Raw genomic sequence first — 21,050 nt, 5'->3', positions numbered from 1 at the left:
ATGAAGTTAGCGTGAGTGAAGCCGCCCTCCTCCCTCTCCACAGCTGAAACTTTTCTCGTGAAAGTCCGAAAAACAGTCTCTCTTCCTGCTTAAAACGATTGCGTTACTGCTGTGTTGGCTCTGTTAGTTTCCCACAACCGTACCATGGGCAGATCTGCGGCGCCGTTTCCTGTTTACTTCCTCAAACGGCAGAGCATAGCCACATTCAAGCCGCATTCCGTTCAGGCAGGAGATCACAGACAGGTCACATTGGAGAATTAAGACCTGCAGTCTGAATGTTGCCTAACACTTTCGGCTCTAAAGGTCTTTTTATCGCTGTCAGATCAATTGTAAAATACCAAAATCAGACCCTAGTTCTGCCATGAAGTGCCTTGTAAGAAGCAGATTCGTTTCAAAATGTTTTGTCTGAGCGACTGAAGCCAGAATATACTCACTCTGGATGTTCTCAGTCTTGTATTGGTGTCTCTGTGTGATTTAGATACACCAACCACAGTGTATTTCTCATGGTAATATCTCTTGGTGTCATTGGTTCCTGACATTTGTGTGTTTTTTCCGTCAGGAGGAGGAGCTGGAGCGTCTGGAGCGCGAGTTTGCCATCCAGTCGCAGATCACGGAGGCGGCGCGCCGTCTTGCCGGAGACCCACACGTCAGCAGTAAGAAGCTGAAGAAGCAGAGGAAGACATCCTACCTCAACGCTCTGAAGAAGCTCCAGGAGATCGAGAACTCCATCAACGAGCACCGCGTCCGCTCGGGCAAGAAGCCGACGCAGAGGGCCTCGCTCATCATCGAGGGTACGGCCGCTGTGCACAGCCTCATCACGTCATCAGTCTACACACTTTAATACTCTTCAATGCTCTTTAATACTCTTTAATCTCTTCTGCAGAGGCCAACATCGGCTCAGAAGACAGCTCCTTATCTGATGCACTTGTTTTGGACGATGGTGAGAACATTTCATCCAGTTATTGGGAATGTGAAATCTTAAAGCTGCTCATTTACCATGATTGAAACTTTGTTTTTGTTTGGCTGCACAATATCTACTGTTGGTGTCGCCTACAGTACATATTATGCAGCCAGAACAAAATACCACTTTGTCTGACTGAGTTATACACACTTGCTGCAAATGTACACACGTTCAGTTTTAGTCAGGATTTTCTTAATTTAGTTTAATTTATCCCTTCATTTATATTTTTTAAGTCTTGTTGTTACACAATGTGATGAAAAAAAACGTATCGTTACTCTTTTAGTTTCCAGAAAAACACCAAAGCACTAAATATTGCTATCATATTGTTTTCACCATAGCAATCACAGAAACGCCTTTAGCTCTGAGCCTGTTTCTACAGATGATCACATTGTGTTTGCTGTCGAACCCCAGACCCACTTTAAATTGAGTGTTCTATCCCCATGCAAATGAATAGGGAAGCCAGGGAGGCATGTTTTGTCCTTCTCATCTGATAACTGATAACTAAAAACATGTACAATAGGGCAGGATGAATGAGAGTGTGTTTGAGAGTGCGACTGGGGGACGACGGATAAACCAATAAATAAATAAATAAGATGATGCTTAGAGGCCACTGGATCCGCGTCCGACCCCAAAACATCAGAAGCTTAACTGAGTTTGAGGACACTTTTAGACGCTAATTTGTATCTAAATTAAAATCTCCAAAGGTCTGTACGTTCATAAATGATTTCTAATGAGGCTTTGACATGAATGTGGCGGATGGGTCGACAACAGCAGAAAACATCCGGTGCAGCTCTACTTGTGTATTTCTGTGCCATTTGTGACTATGTTTAAATGCACGGGGTGTTTGTGTAAGCTCTTTACTGCACCAGGGTGTTTTCAAAGAGTAGTCATCTAGGCTGGGTTGTTGAAGTCATTTAAAGCAGGTTTCAGGGTAAACATCAATGGCTAACGACAGGTTGAGATGAGACTAGAGGTGAAACAACCACAGCCCAGATGACATGACTACTTTTGGATCAACTTGCTCTTGTTGGACGTGTTTCAAGTGTGTACTATATAAATCCCATTTGAATATTTCCCCAAAGCCCCTTGGTTAGTAACACAGGCTGATGATTAAAGCACACTGCCTCTAGAACCCTCCTCTCTTGGTCCTTCCAGATGATCCCCAGGTCACCGGTACTCCCAACTTCTCCCCGCTGGCGTCCCCCCACAAGGGCCTGCCCCCACGGCCGCCCTCCCACAGCCGGCCCCCTCCGCCCCAGTCCCTGGACGGGCTGCGGCACCTGCACTACTCCCGCACAGACTACGACAAGTCCCCCATCAAGCCCAAGATGTGGAGCGAGTCGTCCCTGGATGAGCCCTACGAGAAGATCAAGAAGCGCTCCTCGCACTCCAGGTAGGACTGACGCCGACTCGTGTTTGTGGAGCCACAGGGCACAATGACAAAATACATGAACAGTACAAGTAATAAGTATAAGTATGATAGATGCAAACTGTAGTAGTTTCATTTATTTATGAAATAGTTATTACTTTGTTAGTGAAATGCAAATGATAGCATTTCGCGTTGGCCTTGTGTTAATAATGAATATAATAATTACATTCAAATGAAAGGGTCATTAATCTGATTTAAAGAATCGATTGAGATTTAGAAGAAGTGATTTGTTTAGAGCAGTGGTTTCTTCACAGTGAGGTGAGTAGAGTCGCCAACATATTTACTCAAGTAAGAGTAATGCTACTTTGAAATTATTTTACTCAAGTACAAGTAAAAGGCAGTGACCCAAAATATTACTCAAGTAAAAGTAAAAAAGGACTTGGAGAAAACGTTACTTGAGTACTGTGAGTAACTGTGAGTAACTGAACGCCATAAATTGTGTGGAAAAAAACCACATTAAAATCATTCATGAGGAAATCGTGATATTTACAAAGAAAAATCCAAGAAAATGACATGGAAAAGCAGAAAAACTAAAGAATTATTGGTATTGGATTGTCACTGTTACTAAAGACACTGTGCCACTTTGGAGGAGTTCACCCTGGAGAATTGGCAGCCAAGATATTTCCAAAAAAAAGGAAAACCATTAGGGTTCTGTCCTTAAGCTTGACTTTAAGTCCCAAATTGGCTAAAATGTTACAAAAATGAAATCATGAAAAAACTGGTCTTTAAAAAAGTGATGATACGCTCAGTCCACTCACCCCAGCCTCCTCTCCTTGTGCCATCCAGCCAAGTCACACTGAACATGCATCTCACAGTCTGAGTTCTCCATCATCGTCATCCTCATGCTCGTGGTGCGTTGTGTTTTCTTTGTGCCGTTCCAGTCACAGGCGTTTCCCCAGCTCTGGCAGCGCTGACGCAGGGGGCAGTAGCTCTCTGACCAACAGCCCTGTCAGAAACCTGCCTAACTGGAACTCTCAGTCCAGCATGCCCTCCACCCCCGACATGAAAGCCCGGACCCCCCATTACGTTCATTCCACAAGGTCAGTGCCCCATCATCACCACACAGGCAAGGAGACAAATGTGCCCTCTGACAATCCTGGGCCCCTCCATCAGGGTCACTGCTGTTCAGCTGGTGTAGCTTCAGGACCAGGGCTGGGTGCTGTTACTTTGGAGAGCCAGATCACTTGTCTTTTTATTAAATGGAGATATTTGGGTAATTAGAGCCTTCCTCCTGACTTTGGGATACTATATTTCTGGATAATTCAGAGGAAATGTTAAAATGTTATGTTAAAAAATATTTTATTTACAATTCAAAGAGTAATCTGTACATTGTTGAAGTTGAAACTGAAAGCAAGAGGCAGCAGTAGATCGCTCTAGAGCCAGATTTGTTGGGGAAACAGAAGTTCAAGCAAACATGCGATTCAGGAGAGAGGCATATTCTGCATTCATGTCATCTCCCATCTCTCACATATGACAAAGTCCACGGATCATTTTATATCATTGTCACAGCCTTCTGTCACGTTACACAATGAAACGGCATCACCTCTGAGATAGTCTGTCCTTGGAACATGTTCTAATCGTGTAAGTAAAGGCACAAAGCGTTATACAGCTCAGTCATGTTATCCCAGTATCAGTTCATGACGTATGGCCTCATTTTCTTTAGCTTACAAGAAAACATACAGTAAAACATGAGGAAAACAAATGAAAGTAGGTCCCCAATTTGCTGGACCTACGTTGCTGTAAAAGCAAATCAAAAATCCTCTGATCCTTTCCCAGCTCCAGAATCCTAACGATTCGATCGATAAGAAAACTATCTAAGCTGAACTCTCCCCTTCACGCTGCTCCAGGTCAGTGGACATCAGCCCCTCGCGTCTGCACAGCCTGGCTCAGCACTTTAGAAACCGCAGCTCCAGCCTGGAGTCCCAGGGCAAGCTCCTGACGTCGGAGAGCGAGGGCCACCCGCACACCCTGACCACCCTGGGGAGCCCCGACTTCTTCCTGGGAGCGCCCCGCACCTCCAATGGCTCGGACCCGCTGGACGACTGCTCCTCCTGCACCAGTCAGAGCAGCTCCGAGCACTACTACCCCTCCGGACCCCTGGGGCCCGGGGCCAACCCCAACTACTCCACCCTGGGAGAGGACTCTCCCTCCAAGGCCAGGCAGAGGCAGCGGCAGCGGCACAGGTGAGGCTGGAGCCACAGGGCTGGGGTGTGTCTGCTGTGAATGACCGTATACTACTGTATGAAATGAGATTAACTGCTTTATCAAATCACTATTTCAGCTAAGCACTGACCAGAGCAGCGAGATTATAGCCTCATGGATTTCTCCTTGTATTTTATATAAAACCTTGGTCTGGCTCCATAGATGTTTGATTACGCTGCAGTGCGTTCTTATTTTTTACCAAAGCAGTCAAGAGGATAAAAGGTTCAAGTGCATTTGGTTCAAGCTGTTTTTGTGCATGTCCATTATTCCTGTGTCTTCCAACTACATTCAGTGTAATTAATTGTCACTTCTGTGCCCACAGGTCGGCGGGTCAGCTGGGCTCCTCCAACTCCGGCTCCATGCCCAACCTGGCGGCTAAGAACGGCACGGGCGGCGGCTGCGGGGGCGGCGGCTCGGGCGGCGGGCACCACGGCGTCTACCTGCACAGCCAGAGCCAGCCCTCGTCGCAGTACCGCATCAAGGAGTACCCGCTGTACGTGGAGGGCAGCCCCAACCCCGTGGTGGTGCGCAGCCTGGAGAGCGACCAGGAGGGCCACTACAGCGTCAAGGCCCAGTTCAAGACGTCCAGCTCCTACACGGCCGGGGGACTGTACAAAGAGGCGTGGGGCGGGGGCGACGAGGCGGGCGAGGGCGGCAGGCTCACGCCGTCGCGCTCGCAGATCGTACGGACTCCTTCGCTAGGCCGGGACGGGGGGGGCGGGGGCAGCAGGGCTGCCGTGTCGGAGGAGCTGAGGTGTTGGTACCAGCGCTCCTCAGGCAGCCTGAAGGAGAGGAGCCACTCGCACTCCGGCTCCACGTCGTCGGAGCAGAGCACGCCGGGCCCCGGCAGAGGCAGCAGGGTGGGGTCGCTCGCCAAGGGCTCCCCAGGTCAGTCACAAACACCTTTACCATGTCAGGGGCAGCAAGTCTGATGAACAGTGAAGAGTAAAACTTAACCAAGGAGGGATTGATCTGGAGTCATTGCTAAGCCTGGGTACCGTCACTCTTTTTCAATACCATAATTGGATTGGATAAATATTAGTAACTTATTAGTTAATAAGAATTGGCAAAAAAGTGGAAAAATACATTCAGATAAAAGATAATAACTTATTTGAAGTGCCTAATTTTACTGCAGTCCAGTCCCTGGACCGACGGCATCAAATAAAAATAAAATAATTTTGATACTATTATTTTTTTTGATACCACTAGCGCCTAAACGTTTTTCCGATGCCAGACTGGTATCGTTTGACGGTACCCAGACCCAGTCATAGGATCTGGGGAGTGAGTGTGGAGCTCATTGTGCTTTCAGTTTGGGGAATTGGACTGAACCAAAAGAAAATAATAACTTTGTGCTTAGTTAAATGAGGGGCAACATAACTGCAACAGGTTGGATATAATCCGGTAATACAACGATGTACTAGTGTAGTACAAGCAGCACTTTCATCTCATTTAGGTCACATGATCCGTGCCCACAGGTCTGAGGTCAACATAGTTTTGGTTTTTAGGCCCAGCCACTGCCAGCTGCCCAATCAGAAAGCCCGTAGCACTCCAGGCTTTGGGTCGCCAGATCCTATGACTGAAACCTGGACCCAGCACCCAAACATATGAGAGATTATTTTTTGCGCTGGACGTTGCCTTATTTTGGACCTTAAGTGAAATGTTTAGCCTTAGAAATGTCTTCCTCCCGTGTCGCTCCTCTGTCCGTATGATACATGCCGTTAGCTGACTGTATTTTTCCCCCTATAGTTGCGTCCCCCCACAGCCAGCGGAGTATGACCCCGTCCAGTGAGCATGCAGCTACCCCCACACCCCCCTGTAGTCCCCAGCACATCCTCAACTGGCAGAGCGGGTAAGGCCGGCCGGCGCACCACCACACCCACACTAACCCCGATCCTCACTTCACAGCACGCACTCGGTTTGGTGTCTGATAACCTCACTGTTTTTGGTTTCTTTGAGCGCATTTCTGGCTTCAAACTCTCTACTCACTTTCCCTTTCTCATGAAACTCTTAAAGGTGCAGTGTGTAGTTTGAACTTTGCACAGAAGGAAGCGTAATAGAGTGATTGCGGGACATGTTAAAGGTGCATTGTGTTTTTATCTGGAAAGAAAGTGTGTATTAGTGTGTATTTGACCTTTCAATGACCTGCCGGCTGTATGGGTGGTTAGCCTTTATTTTCCATCTTAATGTCCTTTAAGATTTCACAGCATCAATTGTTTTTAGGGCTTCTGGTTGTTTTTTTCTGCTGAAACCCTAAAAAAAAACATTATGTATCCTGGAGGCCACTAAGGTTGAAAATAAAGGCACTATACAGCCACTGGCTCACTGAAAGGACCAAAACGCTCTAATATCAACTTTTATTTCCTCGTAAAAAGTTCCATAGTGCACCTTTAAGTGAGGGCACCGTCCCCTGTAGTGTTAGCTTAGCCATGTGCAGTAGTTTCTAGCATAACTCGGCCGTTGCAGTAGCTAACACCAGATGCTGACCCACTAACTCAAAGGTTTGGGGTTTGATTATTATCTGACTGTTGCTGTGCCCTTGGGCAAGACACTTTCAAATCCCAAAGAGTGCAGTTATGTATCTCGGCCGGAGACTGAGTTCCCATCATGCACCAGAGGGCTGAAAAAACACATTCATTGCCATTATGCTGTATGTTTGCTAGGAGTGACATCACACACAGTAATAAGCTACTTCTGGGTCCAAACTGTTTCAGTGATGAACACGGCAAAAAAAACACAACATAAGTAACAGCAGATACAACTGTTTTACAGCCAATTACAATAATATATCTCACCACTTCTCTAGGAAAAATTAAGATTTTTTTGCATTTAAAATAAGCCTTTATTGCAGGGGTAGGCAACGTCAGGCCCGGTGGCCAAAACCGGCCCTCCATTATCAAACTCTGGCCCTCGAGATGATTTTTAGAAATATTATGACCCAAATCAGAGATCAAATGCCTGTTAAAGTACTCTAGAAATGTGAAAAATACTGTCAATTCCTTAAAATGTAAAAGCAGAGCACTCTTTTAGGCCATAATCCTAAAAGAATACTAATCTAAAGGAAGAAATGACTTACATCTACTTGAATTAAAAGATAAAATCTAAAGTTTGAGTAGATTTGGTCTGGCCTTAGAGCAGATATAACCTATTCTTGCCAATGGAACAAGCACAAGCTTTTTCTTAATTCAGATTATTTTGTACAATTTCAAGTAAAAAAAAAGAAAAAAAAAAGTACAGTAAAAGTTAATTTATCTGATTTCCAGTGGGATTTCTATTTGTTCCATGGCCATTAGCGGCCCTTGGTCTTTTGACGATGAAGAAAACCGGCCCTACAACGAGCAAACTTGCCTGCCCCTGCTTTATTGTATATGGGGGGGGGGGGGAATGGTCAGAAAATCACTATCTCCGGAGTGAATCTAATATTTCTGTGTGATCAGATGTTTACAAAGAGCCTGTTGTCAGAAACATCCCATTATAGTGAATGGGGCTACAGTTCAGTTGGACCTGGAAGTGGAGTGATGACCTCATCAGGAGGATTGAAATAACCACACTTGGGCCGCTGTTGAAAAACAATGATTTAAAGCGCTTAACTGGCAGATCTGCGTAATATGAGCAAATATCACGATAATAGACTACTGCCCAGAATATCGGGATATTTTACAAAACCACAATAGGTGAATCCTTCAGCTGGGGATTCTGACCATCAGCCTGGCTCCACATATGGAGATGGGAGCAATTGCAGAGGACAAAGGGCTAAATGAGGCTAAATGAACCAATATTCAGAACATCCTGACTGAATATGAACTGAGTGATGTAGCGATCTTTCCTCTCTGTGTAGTTCTGACTCGCTGCACCTTTAACCCCTGATGTGCCGATGTCTGTTTGTGTGTGCGCACTAACTCCTCCTCTGTGTGTGTCCTCTGCAGAGGCACAGCAGACTGCTCTCCTTCAGAGGCCCCTCACCCCGGCCCCCCTGACGCATAGAGGTACAGTCCGCCCGCCTGCGCCCAGTGCCGGCATTACCAACACACATACACATTAGCTCACATTACATGAACAAGAGGTTTTCACACTTTGGCACATCTTTGAACATATGCGCAAAGATTCTGCATCTCACTCACGTAGTTTTTGCTTTTCTACAGTGTTACAAACGTGTAGTCAAAAGAAAAAACAAATCCAAAGTGCAACATGAGAAGTGGTTTCAGTTCAAACACAGCCCAGCGGGAGATAAAGCAGACGGTATAAATTCTCCCAGAGGTTTTTATGGCCCTGTCAAATGTCCGCCAGCGGGGGGCGACAGTGATGAAGGGGGCACTTTCTTCTTCTGTGTAATCTGTGCATGTGCTCTGCTCTGCTCACTGGGTCGGCTAAAGGTACTAAAAAAGAAGCACCGACATTTGTCTGAGCCTGTGTGTCTGCTTTCTCCGCCTTTTGACAGGAATGGCATCCAGCATAAAAACCTCCTCTCCTCAAATCATTTCTCATGCAGCGCTGTCATCACAATACGAGGCCCTGCACCATTATATCCAGCCTTATTATCATTTAAAGCCACACTGCGGGACTCGGGCTGGGTCCTGTTACTTTTTTTTAATACTAGTACTTTAAGGATACTGATGCTAATGATACTAATGATACTTTTACCGATACCTATGCTAATGTATTTGTCATCTAGAGCCAGAAAACAGAACGAACTGTGGAAGATCTGCATAATGGGGGGAAAGGGAGAAATTAAGGGGGGGAAAAAATGTGTCAAAAAATTGGGAAAATGAGACAAACATTCAAAAAGAAATGTGGGAAAGGAGAAATCCTTTATTTGGGCTGAAACACCCAAGTCACTTCCATTAATGCTGTCCCGGGACCAGCAGCATAAAAATGTTATTTTTTCGATACCAGTAGTGCCTAAACTTTTTTTCCACTGCCATACTGGTATCAAATAATGATACCCAGCCCGATGCGTGACCTTTTATGTTTTTATTGGTGACAAGTACCTAAACAGAACGTGTTACTGTGAGTGGCTTGCCTCTTTAACCTTGCGGAGTGCTCGACATCACTGATCTGGCAAGAACTAGATTGATTTTACCTTAGCCGCATTTGCTGCATCAGCGCACTTGTTTTTTTATTTTTAAAAATGTTTTGTGTTTGTGTGTTAGTTTGTAGCAGCAGCACTAGGGCTGTACGACTTTGACACCGTAATTGTGACTCTTTTTTTTTTTTGCCAAACATTGCAATTTTCAATTTTTATATTTGATACATTTAAATGCATAAACTAACTTCTAAAATGATGAGTGATCTCTGTCATAGCCTTGACCCAGTATGGTAAATAGCGATTTAATATTATCCTCTAACAGAAGTCGTGTTACTTTTAGGCATATTCTTGTTCAAATTCCCCCATTAGAACAAAACACAATAATCTACTTTCAAAAATATTTGGTTTTCTGTGGACAGCGCCCTCTTCTGGAGGAGTTTCTCAGTCATTCCGAGTAACTCTGGGGGACAGCCATGTGACTAAAATAAGTCCGGGATGGAATCACAAAACATCTAAACCTTGGCCATACCGCAATGTATAGTGTCTTTGAGTATAAAACCAATGCATTATTATTATTATTATTATTATTATTATTATTATTATTATTATTATTATTATTATTATTATTATTATTATTATTATTATTATTATTATTATTATTATTATTATTATTATTATTAAACACTTGTGCTTTATGGAAACTCAGACAAACTTTGATCTGTTGCAGCTGAACCTGAGATCAGAGGCTCCACAGTTCTGATCGGTGACATTTATCTCTCAAATACAGAGACAGAAGAATAAAACTCTTCTTGAGGTTATTGTAGTCGTCAAAACCTCGATTGCAATTCAATATTGATAAGCCTTGCGGCCCTAACACCCGCCTTCTCACAGCAATGCTGCCACATGAGGCCCAAACCACTGCTTGTTCAGTATTCAAACATCTCTCTCTTAAATATACACTAACATGGAAGGTTTTCACAGTGTGACTTTGAGAATAGAATGATAAAAGCTTGACCTGAAGCGTAGCTCAGCATTAGCATCACAAATGTAAAGGTTCTGAATTTGAAAGTGACTGCCCTGTCCTCCCCCCGCAGGTCCTTTAGTGACTGCTGTTTCCTCGGCGGCCCCCTGTGCTCCGAGCTGGCAGACGTGCAGTGGTACGGACGCGACAAGGCCAAACCTGGAACCCTGGTCTGAGGCCAGCTTCTAGGGCCCCTGTGACTGCTCCCACTAACCATTCCCCCACAGTGTCCCCCGTACTCCCACCATCAGCAACCAGGAACCTCATCCAGGGACTGTCTCTCGTCGCCGGCTCTGGGGAAGGGCTACCACAGACTGGAAGTGTCAGCCATGCAGAGCTCTAACAGGCACAGCACACAAGAACTGGGCGACATAACACCGGAACTTTACAAAACGGAGAGCACAGAAAATATCTTTATCAGTAAAGCAGCAAAAACACAGCGGATCGCACTGAACTAAGGCGCTCTACACCGGCTCACATGGCAAGATCCACATCAGAAGCTCAAACTTTGTTGCTGGCACTGGTTTTGCTGTTTTGCAACAACTGCACAAGAGGATGTACCAACACCGCAGGGAAAGCTAGGGTCGGGGGTGGGAATATATGAAAAAAACGGGGAATTCTTGGACTGTCACAGATAACGCTATAACTCATGATTAATCAAAAGTATAATGAGCTAATTAATCATGGATTAATGACAAATTAATTACATATGTTGTGACTCTCCTCTATCACAACCAGGCGTGACCTAAAAGACAGAGCACTTATTACAAATTGTGAGCAGTTGGGCTTTTCACATAGATTTATGAAGTCGTGATTAGTCAAATGAAATATGCTTTAAATAAGAGACTTTCATGTCGGCCCGGTATTAATTACTAATAATTACATTAAAATGAACTGCACTTAACTGTATGTATTAATATCCCTCACAGCAGATGAGCAGAGTCTAATGGGCCTGTCTCACTGGAGACTAATAGGAGACTCGAGTCTCCAGGGAGTCTCGGTGAAAACAAACAATTCTCCATTTTCCCCCTTTGCAACCCTTGCTCTAGCGACCCTCAGTCTGCAGTTCAGTTCCATTCCTGATGACAGTGAAGTTAAAATTTCAGTGCTTAGTGAAGAAAGAGTAAACTTTACTGAATGGTCATAGAGGTTTTAAAAACAAGGGGCCAATTGCACAGGATGGTACTTCCAGCGAGATGATTTGGCCCCCAAGCAAACAAAAGGTGTAGAATCACTGTGTTCTATAAAGTAGATGAATTGAAAGTGGTTTATTCTCTGGAAAAGATGAATAGCTGGTGTGGAGCGTCCTTTGTCTGCGGTGCGTATCCCACCCTGGTCACGCACTGCCCTCTGTCAAACATTACCTGCTGGATGTGAGCCACTCGCCCCATGTCCCGCCTCCATCTTCGCCCCTCGGTCTCATCTTTTCTCACTCCCCTCGCGATCTTTTATATTCGAGAAGAGAGGAGGAAAAAACCAAGCATACGGATACTGGACACGATGGTGCTCCAGTCAGACAAACCCGCAACCAAAGACAACTACCGGATTGAGAAAAGAAGTGACACTGTTGCAAAGGATTCTGGGACTTTTCCCTCGACATGGACTATAGCAATAACAACTATATGGACTTAAATCTCTCAATCCCCCCTTGTAAAACTGTATAATGTTCCTTGAGATTGACTAAATACCTGTCCCCGTCACGCAAAGACTAGTACAATGAAAAAATATAAATATTGTTTAAAATATCTTTTATTTTCACCCCCAAAGTTTAGATAATCTATGAAGTTTAAATATGAATTTGTCATGTTTATTTATCTCCCGTTCCTCTGGTCCTTCTCTTTAACATGAGCAGATCTTATTTTACTGTTGTTTTAGTGCCAAACACCTGGTGCTTGCACTGAAGGAGAGACTTGTTAGAAAATGACCAATCATGATCAGCCCATTCGGCCTTTGTTTCTGAGGCTAATATATATTTACAGTTTATTAACTTAAAGCACAATACACTAGTGTCACCAACGAGCGTTTGGCTAAAATGTTGTTGGCTACTATTCGCTGACAACTTTTCCATGTTTCTGTGTCAGTTTTGCAGAAGGTTAAATGTGGACTGCACCAACGGGTTTTCTTCTATCTCAGATTAGAGCGAGTCTAAATCTAAATTATTACATTTCCTAAGCGCTTTGTTGTTCAGCTATGTTTTGAGTCTTGGCTAAACCGAGGCACTTGATCCAATCAGCTGCAGATATCCCACGAAAGTCTGTCCTCGTCATAAACGATTTAAACTGGAGCCTGTTCAGAGTGATGAATATGACAGTCATCACAAGAATACTCCTGATTAAGGCCATCTTTCTTTGAAACTCTATTTAAAATAGCACAGTCTAAATGAAAGTGGTTCAATTCCACATAACATGAGGTCAAAGTGATTTCCAACCAAGTTTTCCAGAACCTAAGTCTTAACTAACTGACTAAACTGAGCTTTAAGTTAAACCTGGCTGATGCAGCTGAAGCAGGGTGACCAGATGTCCCAGTTTACCTTTGTCCCATGTCCCAAAACTATTGATTGGTCCCTGTTTTTCTCAGTCTCTGTCCCGGCTAATATCAATTATCAAGTATAAACCAATTCAAAATCGACATTCTAGCATCTCCTAATGCGAATCAGTGCTACCACTCAGCATTGGAAAAGATTGTCAGGATTTGGAACCCCTACGGCATATTCCAAGAATTGTGTCTCCGTTTTTAAATTGGGACATCTGGTCGCCCTAAGCCGAAGTATTATTCTCTGTAAGATAAGGCAGAAAGTTATAGAAGTGGAGAAAATATGGTTTTGGTGCAGCTTTGAGAGGCAAATAATTGTTGTTGATTCTCTTGAGATTTTTTAGGACAAAAACAAACTAACCAACCAAAAGTAATCACATTTTAATAGCTGTTGGCCACAATCTTCAACGTTTAAAATCATTAGAAAAAAAAACAAGCCATAACACGTCAACTAACATGTGCCACTAACAATGACAGACACAAAGGGTTAGACAAGCACATGTTATTTTGTCAGACGGTGCATGATTTCGCAGCCCCTTTTTTCCCCATTCTTCAGGACGTCCCTATTATTAGCCTAATCACGGCACGACGGCTCGATAAGTTAAAAAAAAAAAAGTATTATAACATAACATTGACTGTATTTTACGGTATGTCCCCTTTTAAACTGTGAGTTCTTGAATCACACTCTTAACTTGTTTCCCTTCTGTAAAATGGAGAAGCCTGTCCGCATTTACCTTTGCTGTTGCACACGCCCCCCCCCCCCCAAAACGCATGCCATACAAATCGACATGTCCAGCATTCGACCCCATTTTTGGCCCCGTGTTGACCTGACGTGATTGAAGTGGGACCTTGTTCTCATACCGCCATTTCCTGTGCGCTTTTTGTACATCAGATTTAACCCCCATACCGTCTCGAAGGACCCTGCGTAACACGGGAGTCCGCTCCGTTAATATCCACGATTTTAACGCAAGTTTTTATATGAGCGAGTATTGTTTATATTTTGAGTTGGTCGTCATAACAACCCGTTTCAGGTGCTACCAATGACTAGTTACTGCTTTGTCATGTAGGATCTTTAAGGCTTACTCAGACTTAACCATAGATTCGATACCGAAAGCTTATTTTGACAGACCGGAATCGAGCATGTAACGTTCATTTTATCACTTATGTTGAAGCGTAACCAGACATTTTAAAATTGTTGTAGAAAAATGTGGAATTTGGAGGGGGGAAAAAAATAACAGAATTCCGCAGTTAATTTATTCTTTTTTCTATTAAGAATTTGTAAAGTACATTTTTCAAAACTGTGTTGTTGGAAATGGATGGATTTTCAAGCGGAAGAAGCCGAGGTGGTTCTTGAGATTATGGAAAATAAATTATTGAATGTTCTCAGATACGTGCCGTGTCCTTCTTTTGTGTCGGCAGTAAAACACTTACTTCATTACATGGCATGCTGAAGTAGAAGTTACAGTACTCACAATCATGAATTAATAAATGATTTATACAAAGCAATAACTTATAATAATGCTTGACTCTTACATAGCGCTTCAGACATTCATGTGTGCAGTTTTCCAGATTCATCAAGTCATAAGTGATAGTAGGTAAGTGCATGTAAAGTGATGGTCTGTGTGGGGGATGCTGGTCAAGTAGGAGGCAGGCTCAAACATGTTAAATGTTTTAAAAATCTAAATTTACATACATATATACAAAACTAACTGTTAAAAGGCTTAACAGAAATTAACTCAACTTTGGAAAAAGCATTAGGTTTTAGATAACTGTGAAAGAACTTACTTTAATGACACATTAGGCAAATGTTTTGCTAACATATCGTTAAAGGGACTAAACGGAGTTTAAAAATGTAAAAAATAAGTATTTTCCTCCCTCTACATGTTCCAGCCATGTCCTAATGTGTAGAATGAGCTCAGACCTGTTCACCACAACTGCCTCTAAAATCCTGTACTGTCGCTCAAAAAGGTGTTACTTTGGGTCTGAATTGGCGTCATGCACATGCTTAATATAGAAGGTGCAGTTACAAGTATGGCCTGAGGTGGCAGTAGTGAGTATAAAATCACAAACTTACATCTAGCCCCTTTAACACATTTATATTTAAGATTTTGCTATAAGTTTTACCCAGTTTTCTATAGTTTGACCTTTTTGGTGATGTTTATAGTTCCACTTCCTTATTGGACACTGACAGGAAGTGACATAGATAAAGGCAACATTTTTAACTGTTGCCGTGCCAACCATGTTATATCAATGGGAAATGAGTCAAATTGCTCTGGAACTTTATCTATGTCACTTCCTGTCAGCCACTTAAACATTCATGTAAAAATAACTGTTATTCCCAACATGTCTTCATTAAAATCACTGCTTCACTGAAAAATACTTATTAAACTAGACTAAACCGGTTCCCCCCGTGGGCAGAGCCAAGGTTTCAAATATGGCTGCCAGAGAGGACACACCTCCTCTTTGTTTGTGCCAGGTGCTATACAGTATTAATGTGTGTGATCGGAAACTAACTAGACTAAACATTTTGATTCAAATAAAACACATTTAAAGTGAATACTGTGTAAGTGTGATCATTTCACTGAAATGTAAATATTAATCAAACAAATACTAAACAAACCTGAGATTGTAATGCTAATGGGACAAAGTAACTTGAACCTACTTTGTCACAGTCTGTAAGTTTAAATGTGCATTAAGCAACTTTTTATGCAAGAAAAAAAGTTGACATTTGTGTTTATTTGACCTTGTAGTGAGCCAGCGGCTGTATGAGTGGTCAGCATGGCAGCTTTACTTTTGATCATGGGGGTCTCTACAACGCTCCAGGATCAATTGTTTTGTAGGTTTTCTGGCGAGAGTGAAAACCTTCACAAACCATTGATCCTGGAGCGTCCTAGAGACCACTGTGACGGAGAGTAAATGCACCATGCTGACCACTCGTACAGCCACTGGGTCACTACAAGATCAAATAAACACAAATGTCAACTTTTTGTCTTGCATAAAATGTTGCATAATGCAGCTTTAAAGATTTTACGCGTATAATTGACTAGCATTTGTTGCTAACCTTAGCTTGAGCTGTTGAATTATCGATAGCGAATAAGATCTCAGGCAAAACTGCGATACCACTAAAAACATGTACAATAGGCCAGGATGAATGAGAGTGTGTTTGAGAGTGTGCACGGGGGACGACGGATGGAACTTAGCTCAAGTCTAGGATCTGGTGTGGCGTGTTTACATACATGTATGTTCATTAACATGCACTGTCCCGACCAAATAAACCAACAAATACAATAAATAATCCAAGCTGTTTTCTTCCTTCATGTAAATCCATGTTAAACGTATCTATTAAACTGTTTCTTCAACCTGGTCAGTGTTTATCGCAGAAATCCATTATTTCCAGAGAGTGTGAGCGGTGCATTGTAACTACAGACTGTAGAGCTCAGACAACACAGTCTTTTAAGGATGGGTCAAATGCAGAGGACAGTGACTTAGTGACCACTCTCTCCACACATTAGACCCTCGCTCCTCTCCCTGTGTCTTTTTCAGGACACTTGTATATTCCCCCGCTCTGCCTGTGCCCGGTCACTAATGAAGGCCACATTTGTGGGAGTGCTGTGCTGTTCCCATAGCAGCTCCCTGGCCCCGGCGCCAGCAGCTGGAAGTGGTTAGGCCCACATGGCGTGAGAACTGCACTACACCCCACTTTTTCACTCCTGCAAGACTGAGCAGTGCAAGAGCGGGACCAAAGTGTTTTCATAGTGTTTCTGATAGGGGGGGGGGGGGTGATCTTATGTGCTAAAGACTTAAGACTCATTTGCTAATCTTCAAAGTATTGTGTTTTTTCCCCTGTTGTTTCATGACTAACTTAACCATTGCACTGCGCAGGCACACACTGACTGTCATGACTTATTTCAGTTGCTTTATGGACGGCCAGTTCATTTTGCTCAGATTCATACATCTAAAGGTTCTCAACTTTTTATTCTGTGCGTCTATTCATATAGTTTGTAAAGATGGGTCCCATAGGACCTTAAAGGTGCATTATGTAACTTTCCACCCGACAAAATGGGCAAGAGGGTCTAAATCAGCGGTGCCCAAACTTTTACACTGCGTTCCAAATTATTATGCAAATGACATTTTTCTAAGATTTTCAAAATTGTCAACTCAAATGAGAGTCAACATAATTTTTAAGTCTTTAACTGGTAGAGGATCATTTAAATGTGGTGGAAAAAATTTCCTAGTGATAACAGTATTTTTTTCAAAAATAAATATAGTAAAAACCTCAAAATCCACTGTTCCAAATTATTATGCAACTCATCGTTTCAATACATTTTAAAGCTCGTAATTAACTGAAAATGGTCATTTGTTGTATTTGTAGCATTAGGAGGTCATACTTACTGAAATCAAAAGCTATTTCAATCAAAAAAACATTAACAGGTCAAGTTATATTTTAACATAGGAGCCCTTGTGTGAAAGCAGCTTCAAAATTCTTAAATCCATTAAAATTGTAAGTTTTTGGACAGTTTCTGCTTGGATTCCTTTGCAGGATGTTAGAATAGCCTCCCAGAGCTGCCGTTTGGATGAAAACTGCCTCCCACCCTCATAGAAGTATTTTTTGTTGAGGCTCCAAAGGTTCTCAATAGGGTTGAAGTCAGGGGAGAAGGGGGTCCACATCATGGGTTTCTCTCCTTTTTTGCCCATAGCAGCCAGTGATGCAGAGGTATTCTTTGCAGTAGGACATGGTGCGTTGTCATGCATGAAGAGGATTTTGTTCGGGAAAGCACGACTCTTCTTTTTGTAGCATAGAAGACAGTGGTCAGTCAGAAACTCCACATATTTTTCAAAGGTCATTTTCACACCTTCAGGGATCCTAAAAGGGCCTAAAGGGGCCGACCAGCTCTCTCACCATGATTCTGGCCCAAAACATGACTCCGCCACTTCTTTACTGACGTCACAGCCTTGTTGGGACATTGTGGTCATTCACCAACTATCCACTACTCCATTGATTTGACCATCCAGGGTTACACAGCACTCATCAGTGAACAAGACTGTTTGAAAATGAGTCCTCATGTATTTCTGAGCCACTGCAGCCGTTTCTGTTCATCAGCATTCAATTAGCCATTTAGGGGAGGCCCGGATAGAAGGTTTATGCACAACTGCAGCCTCTGGAGGGTCCTACACCTTGATGTTTGGGGGACTCCAGAGGCACCAACAGCTTCAAATACCTGTATGCTGCTTTGTAGCATCTGTTCTCATAATCTGATGTGTTTGTCTGGCAGAAACCGTCCATATTGTGCCTTTATCGGCACAAAACGGAGTGTGCTCTGAATCATCCACAAATCTCTTATCAGTTCGATTATTAAGCTTAATCTTTCATGAAACATCGAAGGTTTTCATACCTAGACCAAGGCATTCAACTATTTCATGCTTTTCATCAGCAGAGAGATCCTTTTTGTTTACCATATTGCTTGAAAATGATGATCTGCATAATAAAGTGGAACACCCTTTTTCAGTAGTTTTTCCCTTAACTGGGCTTAACCTGACAACTAATAATCCCAGGTCTCTGAGATTTATGTCAGTGATTCATAGAGCCCCAAGACACAATACCATCCATGAGTTTGATTATTATTGTTTTTTTTTTAACCTTTTTGACACAAAAATCCAATTTGCATAATAATTTGGAACGCAGTGTAGTCTCCAAGGGCCAAAATGAAAAAGTGCCTGTGGGTCGCGGGTCAAACACGGCGATGTCAAGCGTGAAATACAAATAACTGCAAATAATAATAGTTACTTCACTGTCTTTTTTGGTATACATTTGTATTTAATTCTATCTATGCAAATAACATGCTACATTAAAACAAAAGTTAACTATGGAAAAAGTTTTAGTATAACAAAATCAATCATTGTAGAAATATAGTAGAGCAAAATGTAAACAACAACAACAACAACACCAGTATCTGCAGCACCTACAGTGACCTTACCTCATTCATTTGTTAACTCAAAGAAAATGTTAGATCATTTTGAAAGTGTTCAGCATAAATTCTTTATAAGTCAGTTTTTAACATGTACCTTTGTTGATGTCAACGACCTTTGCAATAAAAGTTGGAAAACTGTGAAAGTTGATGCTACAACGCTCTGTGATAAACACCAAGACACCACAACAGTGTTTCCTTAACTTTGCGAAAGGAGTGAAACAGCGCCTCCAATTTGATTCTGGTGGTCAAAAAGTGTACTGCATCCATATTTACCATTGAGAATGAATGAGAGAGATATAATTAACCAAATGCAGAGCAAAAGTAGGTCACTCTCTGGCAGGACAATGTAATTGCTCCGGCGGGACAAATTTGGCACACGGGCCCCACTTTGGGCACCCCTGGTCTAAATGCAGCCGAAGGAGAGTCATGTGATCAGTGGAGCTCCAGTTCGCCACAGGAAATGAGTGATTTGTATCTAAATTATATCAATAAGACGCCTTTAGTAAACCCTACTATCCTAAAAGGGACTATACAGAGTTTAAAAATGTTAAACTCAGTATTTTCCTCCCCCTACATGATCCAGCCATGTCCTAATGTGTGGAATGAGCTCAGACTTGTTCACCACAACTGCCTCTAAAATCCTGCACTGTCACTCAAAAAGGTGTTCATTCAGGTCTGAAGTGTCGTCATGCACAAGCTTTATATAGAAGGTGCAGTTACACATATGACCTGAAGTGGCAGTAGTGAGTATAAAATGGCTAACTTGCAACTAGCCCCTTTAAGGTTAGGATTAGTTTGGATTAGTTGAAGCATTGACCTGTGGAGGTGATGTCATTTCCTGTGGAGGTGGAGCTTCACTGATCATGTGCCCCTCCCTCGGCCATTTAGACCCTTCTCGTTATGGCGTCTTTACTTTGTCACAGTGACCTCTAGGACTCTCTAGGACCAGTTGTTTTTCAGAGTTTCTGGTAGTTTTCACTGCCGATAGGACCATCTCTGCGGTTACATTCCATCCAGAAAACCTACTTGAAACACTAAAAACAATTGACCCTGAAGCGTGATAGAAAATATCATACGTCAAGTATGCACTGATGTCTAACTATCCACTTGTTCTCCACGTAAAATGTTCATGGCATTTTTTCTACTTATTGGATGTTCCTTAAATTTGCTTCAGGATAAACAATTTTGGAGAAGTTCATTTAGGCTATTTCAGTTTTTTTTTACATGAGCCTCCCAGAGCTGAGACTGAAACCCTTTTAAAATCTGTAAAATGTCTATACAGTCATATTTCATGCTACTTTAGAAAGTAAGAATCATAGATCTACTTCTTCTTGACACATATACCACATATTTGTAAATCTTTTATGATCTTTAACCCTTTATTGGCCAAAAAGCACATTGTGATTCCTAAAAAACTTTTTTAAATGCATTCCAAATCGATGAGGTTTCTGTTTTATTAGCCCTTGGGATGGGTCAAAGATAAGTGGTAAACTTTACAGGTTTTATATTTTTTTGTAGTGACATGTCATTAAAAAATCACACTCCGCACCCTGAGGCCTGAAACGTGGCCTTTACTGGTAACAGCCATAAAATCACTGTGCTTTTATATATTTTTTTAAACTCATAGATCAAGCATATTTGGTTTGCTTGACACAAATATACCAAATATGTGTCATATTTTTATATTTTCAACCCTTTTGAAAATCAATGCAAACGTTTCATAGAAACTTTGTCTTGTGTGGTTTTATCTCAGGAGCAGCTGTAAATGTGGGTATATGTTTATATGAGTTGGGTGCATAAGATACCAGTTTGGAGGGTGAGGTGTGGTATGTAAGTCTGAGGGATGCTCTCGGTAACATCTGCACAGAGCCCGTCTGACCTTTGCCCTGCACCTCCTGAAGCTCCATTGTTCC

The 21,050-nt window shown here is 42.5% G+C and overlaps 1 protein-coding gene across 4 annotated transcripts in view; it reads left to right on the top strand.

Annotated features, from left to right (window-relative positions):
- frmd4a (FERM domain containing 4A) overlaps positions 1-11,153 on the top strand; it is a 228,753-nt gene extending 217,600 nt beyond the window's left edge. For 2 of the 4 annotated variants that reach the window (XM_079567803.1, XM_079567801.1), the window contains exons 17-24: positions 560-791; positions 884-940; positions 2,117-2,354; positions 3,272-3,430; positions 4,238-4,573; positions 4,915-5,480; positions 6,339-6,441; positions 10,710-11,153. In XM_079567803.1, coding sequence (XP_079423929.1) covers positions 560-791; positions 884-940; positions 2,117-2,354; positions 3,272-3,430; positions 4,238-4,573; positions 4,915-5,480; positions 6,339-6,441; positions 10,710-10,812 — 1,794 coding nt within the window. In that variant the 3' untranslated portion in view covers positions 10,813-11,153. Of the gene's footprint in view, positions 1-559; positions 792-883; positions 941-2,116; positions 2,355-3,271; positions 3,431-4,237; positions 4,574-4,914; positions 5,481-6,338; positions 6,442-8,515; positions 8,576-10,709 lie in introns of all 4 variants that reach the window. The other 2 variants (XM_079567802.1, XM_079567804.1) reach the window with 2 other exon arrangements.
- Positions 11,154-21,050: the final 9,897 nt, after the last annotated feature.

Source organism: Gobius niger (assembly GCF_951799975.1).
Source record: "Gobius niger genome assembly, chromosome: 12".
Classification (NCBI taxonomy): domain Eukaryota; kingdom Metazoa; phylum Chordata; class Actinopteri; order Gobiiformes; family Gobiidae; genus Gobius; species Gobius niger.
The sequence above is the reverse complement of the archived record's forward strand: the minus strand, read 5'-3'. Positions and strand labels throughout refer to the sequence as shown.